Here is an 18545-nt window from a genome sequence, read left to right on the forward strand (position 1 = left end):
GCTGCATTTGTTTGCCTAATCATTATTCATTCTTTCTTAGGTGTATTTGGCTGAAATGAGTGCAGATAACCAGACTTGTAGCAAGAGGAATATTCATGGAAGAAAGCTTAAAGAAATAAATAAGGTGATTTTTTTGAAGCACAGAGGGTGTAATATTCTAAACTTCATTTTGCCTGTTTCATCACTGTTGTCTGGAAATTCTTATTTATCCCCTTTACTTTCAAAATATATTTTCTACCTGCTTTAGTAAATGTTTCTTACCCTTTGTATCTAAGGGTACGAGGTGTCCTAGCTCTTCCTGGAGCTAGCCTGTTAGACTTCACAGTATTAGTTAAATTTGTCTTGGATATTCTCTTGGTCTTTCTTTGAGTAGTTTCCAGAGATAACTTGACCTCCTGAATCTCTCAATTAGATGGCCGATCACTGGGAAACCGCACCTCGTCATATGATGCGTCTGGACATTCGTTCTTTGCTGCAGGATGCTGCTATTGAAGAGGTGAGCGTCCTTTGGCTCGAAAGCAGTGCAAAAGCGACCTCTTTTTCCACCTTTTTTTATTTTGAAAAAAATATAAATTACAGAAAATTGCACGTATAGTATTGCTTTGGCCAGAAAGTTCGTTTGGGGTTTTCCATAATGGAAAAACCTAACAAACTTTTTGGCCAACCCAATATAAGAACACCTGCATGACTTTCGTTGAGATTCACCAATTGTTAATATTTTGTCTCATTTTTCTCTATTTAGATTTCTTCTATTTCTTCTTCCTCTTCTTCTTGTTACTACTACTACTGCTACTGCTACTACTACTACTACTACTATTCCTCTTACTGTGGAACCATTTGAGAGTTAAAATGCAGACTTCATAAACCCTTTAGCCCTAAATATTTCAGTAGATATCTCCCAAGAACAAGGGCATTCTCTTACAAATCTAGAAGACTCAATTATCAAACTTAAGAAATTTCACATTGATAAGATACTATATTAGGTAATATAAATTTCCTGAATTCTTTCATATACAGTCCATATTCATATTTTACCAGTTGTTCCCATACTGTACTTTATAAGAATTTCTTAAAATCCAAGATCCAGTCCTTTAATACAAAAAATGGTTTCTCAGCTATGTCATTGTCATGAAAGACAAAAAAATTTTGAAGAGTATAGGCCACTTAGCTGTTTTGTAGAATGCCCCTCAATTTGGGTTTGTTATGATTAGCTTTAGGTTAAACATTAGCAGGAATGCTACATAAGTGACATTGTGTTCTCACTGCATCATATCAGGGGTCATATGATGTCATCTTATTTCATTATTGGTGATTTAAGTGTTGATCACTTGGTTCAGGTGATATCCATCAAATTTTTCTGCATTTTTCTCTTCCTAATAAGTAATCTGTAGGGAGATACTTTGAAACTGTTAATGTCCTGTTCCCCGACAGATCTTCACAGATTGTGAATTCTTGTCTAAATCAATTACTAGTTTGAAATAAATAAATCTTTATTATGGAAAAGGAGAGATTTTTCTCTTTTAATCAGTTATATACTTCTGTATTATTTGACCTCTTCCTGTGAATGAGAGTTATCTGTACTCAGTGTTGTCACTGTATTTTTATGTGTTTTTACCTCCCATGCCACTCCTCATGCATTTCCTCTGGCTTCTGCCCCAGCCATTCTCTAGAGACTCTCTCACCAAAGATTTCCATGGCAATGGACAATTCTCACTTCTCTTGCTTAATTTTGCAGCCACATATGACATGGTTGACCATGTCCACCTTCTTGAAACCATTTTTCTCTCGGCTTCTGTGAGTCTACCTTCTCCTGGTTTTCCTCTTGCATCTCTGGCCATCCCTTTTCAGTCTCCTTTGCTGGCTTCTCTTGCTACACAGTCCTTAAATGCTGGCATTCTTTAGGGCTCTATTTTCAATCTGCACATTCTGTATAGATAATCAGGCTTCTTGGTACCTTGGATTGCCACTTCTATGCCCTTAATATTAAATTGTAAAGGCTGGAATGAATTTTATCAATATCTTAACAGTAATTATATCTGTGTGGAGGGGTTATGGGTGATTTTTATAATTCTACCATTATTTTCCAAATTCTCTACCAAAAAATATGTATTATCTTAGTATACCTCAAACTCAACCTATTCAATATGTAAGTCATCCAAACCTGTTCCTCTTCTCACATTCTCTATTTTAGTAATTAGATACATCAATCCACTTGGTTGCTGAAACCCTGACTCTCTACTCTCCATTATCTTTGACTCTTTACTTTCCCCTTGTACCAGTGTTTGATTCTATCCCTCCACCATGTAGTCAGTCTACAAGTTTTGTCAGTTTTACGTTATAAATACTCCTCTAATTTATCTACTCTCTATTTGCATTGCTACTATTCTGGGCCAAGCTATTATCATCTGACTTTTCACTATACCCTTTCTTACATTTTGAAATTTGAATCATACCTGTTACTTGATTGAAAAAATACTTGCTAAAGGTTTTAAAAAGAAATCCTAGTAATCCATTGTCATTCAAAACATATAACCATCAATTTAGATCATTATACTCAACTTCATAGAGAATTACAAAGATGGATATCCCAGGAAAATGAAAAGCAGGAATATCATCCTGTCTGTCAGTTCTGTTTCAAAGTTTAGGGTGTTAGAAATTACTTAGCGTGTAACAGCAAGTCTGTGTGTCTTGCTCTGGGCAACTGTGCTCATTTCATATCTCAGGGACTCAACATTTTCCTAAATGTTAACTCAGTCTTTTTGTGTGTGATTATTGCGGTATTGTAGGTGGAGATGGAAGATTTTGATGCAAATATTGAAGAACAGAAGGATGAAAAGAAAGATGCAGAGGAAGAGGAAAGCGAACTGGTAGGAGACAGAACAACCACTTTGAACAAAGTGTCTCTTTATTAAAATTCTTAAGGGTTTAAATTCAGCTCTGTGATCAGATGACTATTGTTGATATGCACCTTAATGGTAAAAGTTTCCATAATCATCTTCAAGGAGACTTTTGGATACTTTTTGTTTTTCCCCTGACCAAAGGAAAAGAACCCTCTACTGTGTTGTTACAAGACAATTTTTAGAATGCTAAGAAACTTACCCTTGTACTCACTCATCTATTTGTGGGTGGCTCTAGGGGAATACACTTTTTAAGAAAATCGATTATATTTGAAAGGGTATTCTTACATTCCAGCAGATATGTGGTACAGCCTACCCAATGTATGCATAATTGTCTCTTCTTCGCTATAAGAGCTCAAAATTGATTTTCTATAAACTGAGGCAGAAGAACTTATTGAATGAGGAGGCAGAGGGTTGCCACTGACTGCTGGATTTGTTCTTCCACATTTTATCCTATTAAGTGATGGGGAAAATGATCTGACTGTGTAGGCAATGCATTTTGCTTAGGCTGATTAAAGGCTTACGTAGTGCGAATTCAAAGATCCCGTGTACCTACTGTAAATGCTTTTGATCACACCTCTGTAGTGATGTCTGCCTTACCCTGTCATTCAAGAATATGCGACCTATAGACTTACGTTATTTTCAGTGTTTGCTAATGGGGTACAGAGTTTAGCAGTGCCTTGGAATAGTGTTGCTTTTTAAACTCAAAATATTATTTGTTTTATTTAATACTTCAGCCCTTGCTAAAGCTGCTTTTCATATTCTTCTGAAAATGTGCAAAGCGAGAACCCTGATTCCTAACCCCTAGAGAATACATTCTCTCTAAGGAGTGGTCCCATCAACCCATGTGTGTTATAGAGGACTCTGAATAGAAACTGTGTGTTTGCATAGAGATGGTGTCAATCTCTACATTCCTAGATTTCATATGTGGATTAAAAAATAAGCTTTAAAGTTAATGGCATTTGAGTCTGCTATGTTTTTTTTTCTTTAAACAAAGTATTTTTATTAATTAGGTTGTATTTTGACATACATGATCTAAGACGTAGGCAGGAAATTCACGTAAAGGTCCACGCTGTCCTGGAATATGGCTAATGACCAGTTAAGCTACTTGCAGCGTGCGTACTAGCAATCGATCATGTGAGAAGTCTCTAATGTTAGCTTTCTGAAGCTCTGTCTTCCCTTTGTGGAGATTTCAGTTCAGCATATGGTTCATAACATCTGACTTGCTTAGGTGTAGGTCAAAACTTGGAACTTTTAATTGAACGTACTATCATTTTTAAAAGTGAAACACACTGTAATACTATATTTTTTCATCAGAAACATGGGAATGAAGCCTTAGAACTCTACCCTGCTGAGCTATCTCTTTTATTTCCAAGTAGCCTAATATTTCAAACAGTGAGAAGATGATTTTAAGTTTTAAGGAAGAAAAAGGTGGTTCCAGCAGGGGGAAATTAATGTACTCATTTTGCTTATCTTTATGTTATAAAACTTCTCTTAACCTTCTTTCAAAATGCAGAATCGAGATCTTCTACTATTGGGTTCTATCCCAAGAGTAAAAGATTCTTGGAGAATTGACCCTTGGAAAGGGTTAAGAGCAAGTCTTGTGTCATTCAGACCATTTTAATGGAATTTTCACTGAACTTTACATTTTCTACTCTGTACTGATTACTATAGCTGGGTGAAATCCAAACTTTTCTTGGTTAAGAGACTCCTTTGCGGGGGGATCATTGGTATGATATTTTGTCTTCTTTAGTGCTTCAGTGAACCTCATAGATCTGACTCAGAATTTATAAATATATTATTCTAGTGATGTTTAAGGTTTTCAGATGATTTTTTGAGGTACAACTGTACAAATTCCATCAGTACTAAACTTTTAGCACCATCATTTCAGCCTTTGTCTTGGTTTGTTCTAAACATGTATTTGGAAAGGATGGTATAATTTATAATCTGAAATACTACCTAATTAGTTGAAATTGAATTATTAGTCTGGCTTAAAGACTAGAAATATATAAAATGTGTAGATTTCCTGGAAGAATGATGATGCTCTAGTACACTCTTACACAGAAGCTATTGTCCTGAAATGTTCAACATACTTTCCAACTTTACCTGTGTGTCAGTCTGTTCTATGAACTTGAACATTCCCAATAGTAGAAAGATATATGGATTCTTAAAAGAAGATGCTGACACCTTTGATGAATCTGTCCTATATAATAAGTCCTAATATTAAAGTTCTGTATGTTAAGACCTAATAGAGAACAGAGTCAAAATGAAGGAAAGGGGGAATCAGTGAATTATGTGGAAAAAGCATACACTTGCTAGGTGAATAAACCGAAAGGCTTACTATATAGCTAAATAGGTACACTGTGAAATTTGAAAATCTTATGTAGGACTTCGTTTGAAATAAACCACCCAGTTATTTTATTAAATAAGATATAAATTGCCTGTGGAGATTTCTGGGTTTTCATATAATAGAAAGATGTAATTTTTGAAAAGACATCAGAAATAATAATCTAGTTTCCAACTGATGAAAAAGTAATGCTCTGAAATTGATTCAGTAAAATTAGTCTTTGTAAGATCTAACTGGTAAATGGATTGAGTCATTTTAAAATGAAGTTGAACTTCATAATTGTGTTCAGTGATACCAAGTTTTCTCCCTTCTTTTGAGTATCTAAAAGTACACTGGAATATAAAGTAACTGTCTTAAAGAACACTCTTTGGACCTCATGGCTACTATCACCTGATAATAGCAGTTGTATTTAGAAAATAACCTAGCTAGTATTATAAATTCTCTGCTACTCTGAATGATATTAATTGAGCACAGTAACTACCATACATTCTTACCATATTGGCTATATAGCTGTTGTTCAGACTACAGTTGTGTGTCCTGAACTGTAGTTGCCACCAAGCGCCTTCATGATACTATTCTAAAGTGACCATTCTGAAATCTGGGCAGTGAAGTTTGGTGAACTTGGTAATTCAGTTTCTTCAAAGATAATGAAACTGTGTTTTCCCTCAGGATATATTTATAAATAGTGAGTGGAAACTGAATCCATTCCCAGTTTTAATGCTTTTCCAATTCAAAAGTGATGTGCATGTATGTGTCTCTTTCTAACCCTTCGAGCTTCTCTCTGTGTACGATTTAGGGTTACATTCCGAAAAGCAAATGGGAGATGGACACATCTGAGGCAAAGCTAGGTGGGTATTTCCTTTTTCCTGTTTTTATATGTGATACCTGATGGTAATGGTCATAGATCTTTCTGCTATAAGAAGAACAAATTTCCCAAAATTCCTGCTTAAATGAAGATTTTTGGCCTACCTTACATCCTCAGTCTATTTTGTTGGCTTTCATTTATGTCTTGTGACAGAGTGAAAGAAGAGTATTTTAAAAGAACTACCTTCGGTACCACTTAAAGTTTTTAGAGTAAATGGAAATATGTGATAAATTTAGTAATAAAACACTGTCGCTTCTAAAATCCATTCATTTATATTAATCAGAAATGTTGGTGTAGGTGAGATTTCTACTTTTTTAAAAAAATATTTAACTGCAGTCCAAAGTTGAACCTGATTATGAATACTTTGGGTAATAGTGGTAGTAATAAATATTGAAGTTTAAAAATTAATTAAAAGGCAGTTATTTTCCTTGTATAATAAATTAGAATTTCTGAGTTGGGGAGGTAGATATATAATTCAGGTCTTTGAGGAGCCTGCTTTGAAAGATTCCATTTAAATTTTCCTCCAGCTTGTCTTTAGTGCCAGATTACAAGGTAGACTGGTGAAAATTATTGTCTAAATCAAAAATTGGAGTTGCTTAACGTGAGGTTCTTTGTCAAGCAGAAAATCATACATATCCAATGGATTTTCCCCCAATATTTCACGGTAATATTGCAGAACAATTTTTTTTTTAACTCACCTAAAGAGAACCATTTAACATGTTGATTAAGATGTATTAGTAAATAATTTAAGATAATGGTATAAGATTTTTTTGAAAAGATGGACCTTACTAATACATGAAGTATGACTGTTGGTCTCTGCATTTCTCCTCCTGGAATTATGCTAGAACTCCAAAGCTGAAGTAACCATAGAAATATATCTTAAATTTATAGAACAAATTTGAGTCATTTAGCTACTTCACTGTTTGGGGCATATTATCTGTGTTTCTGACATCAGAGGGATGCACTTTACACACAATTGCATAGGCTATGCTTTTTATTTTGCCCAGCTGATCATGTGAGCCATTGATGACGACCAGGTCCTATGTGAAAAGATAATTCCGTAAACCTTAGTATTACCATATTGTTGCGATAGGTGCTTTGTTGCAAAGTCTAGGATTTTTTTCTAGTGTATGGCATGTGAAAATGATATGTGGTTACTGACATATTCTTGCATTCGTCCTCCCTCTGTGGGAAATCTTAATAATAAACCATCTCCTTCCCTAAACTTTTAAAGTATTCATAAGTGTTTAAATGCAATTAAATATGTAGGAAAATAACAATCACAAATTACTTTTTAAATAATAATGCTTCAGATATGTTTATTTTAAGATTAGATTAAATCTGAAGTTCTGTACTTATAGAATAACCTATAAGACTATAAGATCGTTTCCCTATTTTCTGGTTCTCTAAGTAGTGATTATCTTTTGAGGCAAAGAGAAATGGTAATTAAAGAGACATGGGGATTGTAAAATATTTTAGCTAAGCATATAATCTTTAGAGGCCTTATGTAATATATTACCTAGGATAATGCTTTTTTTTAACTTGAGCTAGTCCACTTTCTATTTTCCTTTCTAATTTCTAAAGAGAAAGGAAAATGGAATTTAGTTATGATGATTTCAAGATAATATGACATTAATCTTGGTATCAATTTCTGGAAAAAATTCTGGCCTATCTACTATTTGCTTCTCAGAAAATACATTTTATGTAAATTCAGCCCATTTTAAAGGCAGAATGTTAGACAGTGATCCAGAAATAGAACTGTTAAATAAACCATTTCAATTAAAGGCACTGAAGATCTAGTAATGAATCTAGGAAATAAATTCTTACATGTTTGCAGTTGGGTTTTTGTTTGTGACAGTGATGTTTCGTATAATGACTTGCCTCTTGCACCACTGTGTTATCTTGAGAGCTATATCATCTGTAGAGAAAGGCAGATGGAGTGTGAGCATTCCTGAAAGTGCTTGCTTCTTTGAGATTGGCCCATGGAGCCAATTGAGAAAAAGAAGAAGAGCCTAAAACATGAGGCTCTTCATTTGAGAATTAGCCTATTTATGTTGCCTTCCTTATCATAGCAAATTCAGTAGATTTGATTAGCAGGTACAATTTATTTTTCTGAGTATTTTACCAACATTTCTTAAATTACTCTTGGTAACATGATTATGCTGGGTGGAAACATACTAAGCTTTAGCAGTGTCATACATTGAGCTAGACAAGCTGAATCTGTAACTGAGGAATTTTGATTTACAAATGAGTCTGCCAGTGAGAAAATACTTAACCTATAATCTTTCAAAGAGCTGTTAAATCTCATTGTAGAGTCTTGATCTGTGTTCATTAAGTACAGTATACAGTTCAGCCTATGTGTGAGTGTTAAATTGGAAGTGGTGTAATTTTAGAAAAATTCAGAACTGACCTGAGCTGCATCTGGCATGGGTGTCATGGAGTTGTTGAAGACTGCCTGTGGCCCACCTTCAGTAGCACCTGAATGGCTCCTTTCCAGCTGGGACACAGGCACCCTAATGCAAGGGTGGGTGTTACATGCCACATCAAATGCTGGGATTCAGCATTCAAGCTACTTAAATTCCACTGACATGATTTTGGTTTCTCAAACTGAAAAACCAAAAGAATATTTGAGACTGTTGTCATCCTAATTTAGTCTTCTTCATATCAAGTACTTTTGCTTTTCTCATCTCAGTGTCATTTGTCTCTGCTTATGAGTTATTGTGTACTGGCCTTCTACATGTCAGGCAGTTTCATCTCCACAGTTGGAATGCAATTATTATTTGTATAGGCACGTAACCCTTGTGTGTTCACTGTGATGAAATTTTCAGAAATATCATTTATGTCTAGAAAATACATAGATATATCTAAAATTTTTTTTCTGTTGTGCTGTAATAATAATATATACTGTTCTGAAGATGTGGTAAAATTCTGTGACCTGCCAAGTTGTATATTTATACTTTCATCTTCATCTTAAAACTTCACCTTTTGAAATTCAGACCTCTGAAAATCATTAGTATGAGTGTGTTGGACACCAGTCGTCTTCTGTAACTAACAAATACCCCAGATTCCTCTTCCTTCACCTTATGCCATACATCTGTGTGTTTGGGTTTCCAGGATGCCATGTGGAAGAGGTATGAACCTTTCTTCAGCCCCAAGAAGGAAACTTTAAACATGTTGTGCACAATAAAATTTCAAATTAAACATTACAAACAAGGGTGTTCAGACTAGAAATACATGCTCTTCTGAACTTCCATGTTGCAAATATGGGACTCCTGGTGTGTAACTCCTGTCATACACCCAGTGTATGAGAAAAAGTTCTTGCAGTTTTCTCACTGCCCTTCTGTATTGCTGCCTGGCCATGTTCTATTCTTAGAATTGAAATATGGAATTTTCCTTTGAAGTATGTTAATGTGGAAGTTGATCTTATTAAGTTTGGAAATCCTTTGAGGTTTATTCAATAAGTGTATTGGAGCTGCCTACTCTTCTGCTAATACTGTACACTGTTGAACTGAGAACAGTTTTACTGTTTATGGGACTTCGTTGGTTTTCTAATACCATGTTCTATGTCCCTGTGCAATCAAGATGTCACTTCTTTAAGATCTTGTATAATATGGCCTGTCATATACTACATGTAGGTTAGAGCCATTTGGTACAGCATGTGATTTACAGAGGAGATTAGAAGACTGTTTCTGTTGAACTCAATCCGTGTTAAAAATTTCCTGAAGTGATATAAAAATTTCTTGGGTTTTGTAAAGTGTTGTAGTTTGCCTTGCTGATATTTCAATAATATTGCTTTTATGGGGGAGGAACTTAGGAAATAAAAGCTCTGCCAAGTATGCAAAATCTTACTGGTTTTTGAGGCCTATATGGTATGCACAGTTAGTTGTGTGTATAACTTTTACATTTGAAGCATAAACTCACCTTCCCTCCTGCTTCCATTGTACTTTTCTTTTCATGTCAAGTTCTCTCCACCTTGATGCCTAAAAGGTCTCTATTATATATACACTCCGCACCCTTTATGGACTTAAATGAAGTGTGGTTATTGTGTGTTTCTGAAGTGTTTAGGTTTTCCTTTATTGACCTACTTAATAATAGTGTGTTTATAACTACAGATGATCCAAAAATGTAGTGCTTCAATGTAGTGCATACATATATATATATGTATATGTATAACTCATAATATTTCACATATAGAATTAAAAATCAGAATTAACAACCAATAAAAAAAACCCACACATTTTCATCGTGTGTTCTTGAAGACACCTAAACTCATATCTAATAATTTCTGAATCAGCAATCCCTGTTCATTTAATTGATTACAGTTTGGGGCTTTTGGAAAGCCTCTCAGATTGAGGATTCAGAAAGAAAATTCAGATCCAGCCACTTTGGCTGACTAGCCCTTAGCCTCAGGATGGTCAACAGCACTTCACAGTATAACCAAAGAAAGTGGTGATTTGTATAATCAACTTACTCATAAACATTCTCATGACGAATCATCTCACAGTGGTCAAAATCCCAAGAAACTGTTAATCTAAAACCTTTCTGAACGTTAGCTTGGCTCATTAAATTCTTGAACTACCTGCTTTTCATATAATACGATACACACATGGTTGCACATCTAATGGGTGGTGTTAATATTGTGTTAAAGAAAAAAAAGAATGGAAGAAATTGCTTTTAGAAAAACCCAATGTTGCATTTTCATCAGAACATGAGAGCTGAAGTGTTGTGATTTTAGGTGGGGTGGGAGGATAAGGAGGCCGGGAAACAAGTGCCTTCTCTCGTTCTTGTTACTTAAACCAACATAGTAATATAAAGGCTGCCAGTATGAACACCAGATAAACAATGGAAATTGCACAGAACTTGATATTATCTCAGCCAAGAAGATAGTTTGGATCTACAAGTGATGCTGCTCTCAAAAATGCGAATGTGCCCTCTGACAGTGTTCCAGCCTTCTTTTCCCTTGTTTGTGTGTCGTGTGCCAGCTCACACTCGTCCTTAATGCTGCGGCTCTGTGTTTGTCCCTCAGACAAGTTGGATGGCTTGAGAACTGGTACTAAAAGGAAACGTGACTGGGAGGCTATTGCCAGCAGAATGGAGGATTATCTTCAGCTCCCTGATGATTATGACACTCGTGCTTCTGAGCCTGGGAAGAAGAGGGTAAGAGACTGTCAATAACTACCAACAGATAACGGGGCCGTTTAGCATCTGGTTTTAGAAAGTTATAGTTAGATAATCATATGAATGCTGTTTTTTTAGAGTGGTTTGGTTTATACTGTATCATATTACACATTAAAAAAAGAGTCCTTACAAATGATCAGATCAAAATGTACAAGTAACTTAAAAAATGGAGAACAGAACCTCACATGGCTAGCATGTTGTCAACCTTAAAGGAGTTTGGAATGGCTGCTTGTGCCATTTTGTCATGGGACAAAAGAGCCAGGTGCAAAGTAGAGTATTAAAGAGAATCTATGGGACTTCTTAATGGATTAGATGTAGAGGGTCCAGGATGGATGAAATCAAAGGTGACTCTTCAGGGTTCTGGCCGTAAGCATTCCATGTAGGTGGTGCCGTTTACTGAGTTAGTGAAAAGTAGGGGAGACGTAAGTTTGGGAGTGAAAAATCAGAAGTTCAGGGAGGTACCAGTTAAGTTAGAAGTGATAATAGGACTCAGGTCTCCAAAATTTAGAAGTTCAGATAGAGGTAAATGTTTTAAGAAGTAAAGAATAGTCCATTGTTAAATGATACAGGGAAGACAAGTAAATTGAGAAAAGAGAAATAGCCATTGGATTTGGCAACATGGAGATTGTTGATGTTTGATCAAAAAAAAAAAGTCAAGCTTTCTTAGAGAGTTGAAGGACAGAAGCCAATTTGGAGCAGATGGTAGAAGAATAGGAAATGAGGAAGTGCAGAACAGCAAATGTAGATAACTTTTTGAAGAAGCTTTGCTATGATAGGGAGCAGAGTAATGAAGCCAGGATGTTGGATAAGTCTTCCATGTAGATGTCAAATTCAATAAGTGATAATTGTATATATCCTTTAAAACAAAATAAAGTAAGAGGGATCATATTACATATGATTTGCATAAACCTGTTCCAGCTAGTCTGTCTTGATCTTTCTATTTAAGTATATACAAACCTACAGTTCTTTTTATTTATTTATTTATTTATTTATTTTTGGCTGCACCACGCAGCTTACAAGATCTTAGTTTCCTGCCAGGGAATTCCCTACCGTTCTTCTTAAATGCCTGCCTAGTGTGCCATTGTTTGGCTGAATAATTAGTTATTTATCCAGTCCCTTATCGGTGGATGCTTATGCTGTTTTCATTTTATTGCTAATATAATACTCTGGTGAAAGTCATATGCATACATCTTGGCATCTTTTTTTTTTTTTTTTTTTTTTTTGCGGTACGTGGGCCTCTCACTGTTGTGGCCTCTCCCGTTGCAGAGCACAGGCTCCGGATGCACAGGCTCAGCGGCCATGGCTCACGGGCCCAGCCGCTCTGCGGCATGTGGGATCTTACCGGACCAGGGCACGAACCCATGTCCCCTGCATTGGCAGGCGGACTCTCAACCACTGCACCACCAGGGAAGCCCTTGGCATCTTTTTGACAGTATATCTCTAGGGAATATTTTTAGCCTTAAAGCTGCAAGCTCATAGAATATGATTTATCATTCTGACAGATATTGTGAGATTGTTTTCCAAAAAGGTTGCACCTATTTATACACCCACATGTAAGGAAATGCCTGTTTTTCCACACTTGCACCAGCAGTGCTGTTATTGAACTTTTTAACTTTTGACAATCTAATAGGTGAAAAAAAAAATGGTATCTCATTTTTCATTTCTCTAAGTAAGACTGAAGTTAATAATAATTTCTTTATCATTACACATCATTTCTTTTTTATGAATTCCCTTAGTAATTCAATATTAAAAGGATATTTATTGTAAGAGAATAAAAATGCCAGTAAAACTTCATTACAGTGGATACCATTACAAAGGACTCCAGGTTTCAAAGCTCTTTCAAATATTGCAGGGGCTTCCCTGGTGGCGCAGTGGTTGGGGGTCCGCCTGCCGATGCAGGGACGCGGGTTCGTGCCCTGGTCCGGGAGGGTCCCTCGTGCAGCGGAGCGACTGGGCCCGTGGGCCATGGCCGCTGGGCCTGCGCATCTGGAGCCTGTGCTCCGCGGCGGGAGGGGCCACAATGGTGAGAGGCCTGCGTACCGCAAAAAAGAAAAAAAAAAAATATTGCAGACAGTCCTTAGACCTGCCCTTGTCTGTGTCTTGAGACCTGGTTAGTGGCCTTCCGTATGTGCCCAGCTCCACGCAGGGACTACTTGTCTTGATACTTCTTATTCCAGTTTTAAGGTTGGGGCAACAGAAAAGTAGAAATAGCTCTTCCTTGGGCATAATAATTTGGTGTAACAGTGAGTAATTCCAAATGAGAAATATTTTTCTCTAGTTCATTTTTAGTCAGGTAACTATTACTCTCTTCAATCAGGAGTATGTGATCCCATGTAATTTACTTTGTAAGCTGGGTGGACAAAGAGCATGAGCGGTACACATCCTAATTCTTGTGGCTCCTCTTTTCACTCTCCTCCCTGCCTCCCACCCTCATTTCAAATAGCTTTTTTTTTTTTTGAGGAGATAGTAATTTTTTTAACATTTTTATTGGAGTATAATTGCTTTACAATGGTGTGTTAGTTTCTACTTTATATCAAAGTGAATCAGCTTCAAATAGTTTTTAACACTCAAACCACTTACCAAAATCAACATCAGAGCACAAGGAAATCCTACAGGTAGCAAGGAATGCAGGACTCATTACTCATTCCTTTCCTGGGGTCTCTTTTTTTTTTTTTTTTTTTTTTTTTTTTTTTTTTGCGGTACGTGGGCCTCTCACTGTTGTGGCCCCTCCTGTTGCGGGGCACAGGCTCCGGATGCGCAGGCTCAGCGGCCATGGCTCACAGGCCCAGCTGCTCCACGGCATGTGGGATCCTCCCAGACCAGGGCACGAACCCGTGTCCCCTGCATCGGCAGGCGGACTCCCAACCACTGCACCACCAGGGAAGCCCTCCTGGGGTCTCTTGATTTCTATAATTCAGCTTTTTATAAATATTGGGCAGGTTTCTGGGATTAATTTACACTGTAACACAAAGGTAGTTCTGTAGAGTTGATCATATTAGAATTTTACCAAAATGGCTAGGTTTTAAAATATAATTTATTTTTTTAAATTTCCACTTGCTTAGTTGGGTATAAAATGGACTTTAATTTGTGTTTCTTTGATAACTGGAAAAGTGAACATTTCTCTTGTTTGCTGAACTCACACATTTCAGAAATGTTTTTGGTGACAACGGGTAAAATATATGTATCTGAAACTTTTGAGTATTGGTCAAGAGTTTTCTTTATTATAACTTTTTTTTCTTTTTACAGTTAAGATAAATGGCAAAAACTTGTGATTGTAAATCTCAATAAAAGTACCTCTAGGAAGATTAGGAGGGACATTGACATTTAAGAAGCTATTTCTAGTTGAAAGTCATAATTTTGCTCCATATATTTTGAGTGTTTTGGGTAATTATTCATTCCTTCTACAGCGTTGTATGTCTGTGTGTCAGGTCTGTGCAATTGGAGGCCACTTAAGGAGTGGACCTCCACTGGAGGAGCCCAACATGTAAATAAATAATGTTGATATAGCATCCGTTTTAAAGACTTAGAATTTAAACTACAGATTTAAAAATTAGCTGTTAGTTTACTCAGGGCAAGATTGATTAGTGTGTTTAACTCTGTGCTAAGGAAGTACTGTGGACTGGTTACCGTTTCTTTGTTCAGTGGCCACAATCCATCTGTCCATCCGTCCATCCATTCTTCATTCCCCTTAACCATAGTCATCTTTTGCTAAAATGTGTACGCTTGATCCCAGGGAGAGCTGAGAGAGAGTGCATGAATCTGTCAAAGTAAATACATCAGCATTAATGGGCAGAAGGCCCAGAGATCTTGGTACACAGAAGCCCACACTGTTTATTAAAATAGCTTTTTACTGAGGCCCATGAAAGAAATTGAGTCATAGGTTTTCTACCCACAAAAAATCTACTTTAAAAAGAGTCAGGTGTTATCAGTTTTCCCCCACAGCTGTTACTGTGTATCTTATCTTTAGCTAACTGGTTGCTAAAAACAGTGGTGGGGGGGAGAAGCCTAGTCATTTGATTACCATTCCTATAAATGATAATAATGAGGGTCAGTGTACCTCTAAGAGCAATTACACATTTCCAGGTGCAGCATGGTTGAGCGTGCTCTGGTTCCCTTCCCTTGTCACAGATCACAATCACAATAAATCACAAGCCATATTTAAAATACAATCTTGGCAGACTTTGGTACTAGGTACTGCAAACCACAGTTTCATAGTCTCTCTTTTTTAAGTATTTCATGTTTTAGAGGATATATCTGCTTATATTTTTAAAATTATTACTATAACATGTAAGAATCCATATTTTAAAAATATCAGAATACCAATAGAAAATATCCCTGATCTATATATTTGTAGTTATAATCTTGCCATAAATGGTATCAACTGAGTCTGTCTCTTGGTCTCTTCATCTCATAAATGAAAGTAACCATACCAGCTCCCTGTTTTCTAAGGATAAATTTCAAAAAAATTTATTTTGTGGAGATAAATAAAACTTAGTCTTTCGGGACTTCCCTGGTGGCGCAGTGGTTAAGAATCTGCCTGCCAATGCAGGGGACATGGTTTCGATCCCTGGTCTGGGAAGATCCCACATGCCGGAGCAACTAAGCCTGTGAGCCATAACTACTGAGCCCAGGTGCTGAAACTACTGAAGCCCAGGTGCCTAGAGCCCGTGCTCCACAACAAGAGAAGCCACTGTAATGAGAAGCCCACGCACTGCAACGAAGAGTAGCCCCCGCTCGCCTCAACTAGAGAAAGCCTGCGCATAGCAACGAAGACCCAATGCAGCCAAAAATAAATAAATTTTTTAAAAAAGAAAAAAACAACTCAGTCTTTGATCTAGGGTGTATATAGTCTGTTAAGGAAGAGAGATCTGTAAGTGGATAATTGCAATATAGTATGGAAGTTCAAAACTAGACATGTCAAAATCCAGAAGTAACTCCAGGGAAGCAGTGATTAATTATTTGATTGGCAAAGGACAAGAGGGATAAAGCAAGGGTTGATGACTAGACTCATGCCAGGTGGACCAGGTTAGAACAAAGACGTTTCAGGAAGAGAGTCTAGTTTGTGCAGCCTTACGGAGATGAGGAATGGCCCAGTGTGTTCTGAGAGCTGGAAGTAATTTTGTGTTGCTGTATAAAGTGCCATAGGTACTGCCCAGAGATACTGCAGGAGAATAGACAGGGCCAGATCCAGAGGGACCTGTGTGCTTGGATTTTATTCCATAGGTAGGGCACAGATTTAAACCTGTGTGTATTTTAGGACGATTCCTCTGGCAGAGTGGATCGGAGGGAGTGAGAATAAAGATAGGAAGACTAGGTAGAGGTTAGTGCTTTTCCTTAGGTAAAAAATGAGGCCAGTGAACTAAAAAGGAGCGACAGGAGGGGGAAGGGGATAGGACTGAACTGAGGGCTGAACTGTTCAGGAGCTGGAGTGGCGGTTAGGACTTCGTGATTGACTAGAGAGTTTTCTTTCTGTAACTTAAGGTATATGGCTTTCTTCAGTTCTCCACAGTTAACTTCTAATTTTTTAACCTCCTGGCTTTAAACTAGTTATCCTACCCATTAGACTATTCAGAACGCTAAGAGGCTCTTTGCGTACTTATTTTTTCTAAAGCCCAGCCTAATGCTGTGTTCTTTTTAGGTGAGATGGGCAGACCTGGAAGAAAAGAAGGATGCAGATAGGAAAAGGGCCATAGGTTTTGTGGTCGGACAGACTGATTGGGAGAAGATCACAGATGAAAGTGGTCACCTGGCTGAAAAAGCCCTCAATCGAACCAAATATATATGAGACTTAGTTTTTGAATGGAGTCATTACTCCTCTGAGGTAAGGGTACACAGTCATATAAATAGCCTACTGTTTGTTACTTTGAAGAGTTTGAGATAAAGAAGACAGCATGCTTTGCTAAAAATGCTTCTCTTCTTGTATTGTTTTCTGGTTCTAAAAGAGTAAGTATGTGCTAGTTGCCAGCATTTGCAATACAGGGTATTAGAAAAGGAAGCAATTTTCTGCAACCTGGCTTACTTATAAAAATATAAGGCTTAAGAAAAGCTTGGATTCTATAGATTTGGTAAGGAGTGGAGTGATGAGAGAGACTAAGGTCTGCTGAATTTTCTGTCTGTTCCTTCCTGCTGTGACAGCCTTTTCTTTTCTTTCCAGGTGATTCGTTTTGAGGTGGTCTGAAGCCAACGCCTCATGGAGCTTCGTTGTGTGTCACCTTGCTTCCACATTTCAGTTTTTGTTTTGTTTCTACTGCTTTAGTTTTTTAAAGTTCTCCAGTGTCCCCAAGAGGTATTAGGATCTTGCTCTACCCAAGCAAGACGTTGATTTTTCTTTTTAACTACTTTGGGGAGGGAGGGATTGATAGCTTAACTGCCGAGGCCAGGTGGAGATCTGCCGGAGGAATCCAACAGACAACGTTTCCTCCACTGTACAGTGTTGCAGACTATCTCTATCATCATTGCTTTGTGGCTGTTTTTGTTTTTTTTACTGTATGTAACTGGTAGCTGATTGTACTAGGATTAAAAAAAATAAACTTTCATGATAAAGCCAATGAGATTCATGGGCTGTACAGCATGAGCCCCTTTCTCTTGTTTTCTTAATTTTATTTTTATTGCTTTTTTAATATGGTGTTCTAATTACATGCTAATTGAACATCCCAAAACCTCTTTTCCATTCAATATTATATAGCTCAATGATTCCATAATTCATGTTATAAACACAAGGCTCAGTGATGTTCACAACACTTACCATTGTTTTATAGCTGATTTCTTTCTCTATCTTTGTGTCTTGAAGACTAGTAGAGACAATTTCACATATTCCTCAGTTCCCTGGAGCACATCTGTTCTGTATCATGATGTTTTATTGTTTTATTTATTTTTTGGATCCTTTCTCTGCTCCTCCCTCTTTTCTTTCCTTCCTCTTCTTACTTTCTCCCTTCACGTTCTGTTATGTTTTGATTTTTCCCTGATCTGGCTTTGACTCCTGTTAGACAAAACTGATGTACTCCGTGAAGCTTGGGAGCTTGTTGCCTTACTGCTAACCTTGAATTGTTGATTTTTTAAGTCAAGATTGCAGGGCAGGAGTATGGCGATGCAGAGTGCTCTGGTAGGCAGCCTTTAAGCCTGTCAAGTTTTCAGGTTCTTGCCAGATTGCTCATTATTGGGAAGCATGGCCTTCTGCATAGAATTTCCTCTCTTGTGAATGGTACCAGGTGGAGCCTGGAAATATACAGAGCTAAAACCCAAATATCGTTCCTGTTTA

The 18545-nt window shown here is 37.1% G+C and overlaps 1 protein-coding gene across 1 annotated transcript in view; it reads left to right on the plus strand.

Annotated features, from left to right (window-relative positions):
* The window catches only part of YLPM1 (YLP motif containing 1), a gene marked incomplete at its 5' end in the record, with an annotated part of 75164 nt that extends 57326 nt beyond the window's left edge, over positions 1 to 17838 (plus strand). The window contains 7 exons of the mRNA XM_079699502.1: positions 41 to 124; positions 413 to 496; positions 2787 to 2867; positions 6041 to 6092; positions 11136 to 11266; positions 16926 to 17108; positions 17442 to 17838. Of these exons, the coding sequence (XP_079555628.1) occupies positions 41 to 124; positions 413 to 496; positions 2787 to 2867; positions 6041 to 6092; positions 11136 to 11266; positions 16926 to 17072 (579 nt within the window). The 3' untranslated portion in view covers positions 17073 to 17108; positions 17442 to 17838. The remainder of the gene's footprint in view (positions 1 to 40; positions 125 to 412; positions 497 to 2786; positions 2868 to 6040; positions 6093 to 11135; positions 11267 to 16925; positions 17109 to 17441) is intronic.
* Positions 17839 to 18545: the final 707 nt, after the last annotated feature.

The sequence above is a fragment of the Hyperoodon ampullatus genome, assembly GCF_949752795.1.
Source record: "Hyperoodon ampullatus genome assembly, chromosome: 3".
Lineage (NCBI taxonomy): Eukaryota > Metazoa > Chordata > Mammalia > Artiodactyla > Ziphiidae > Hyperoodon > Hyperoodon ampullatus.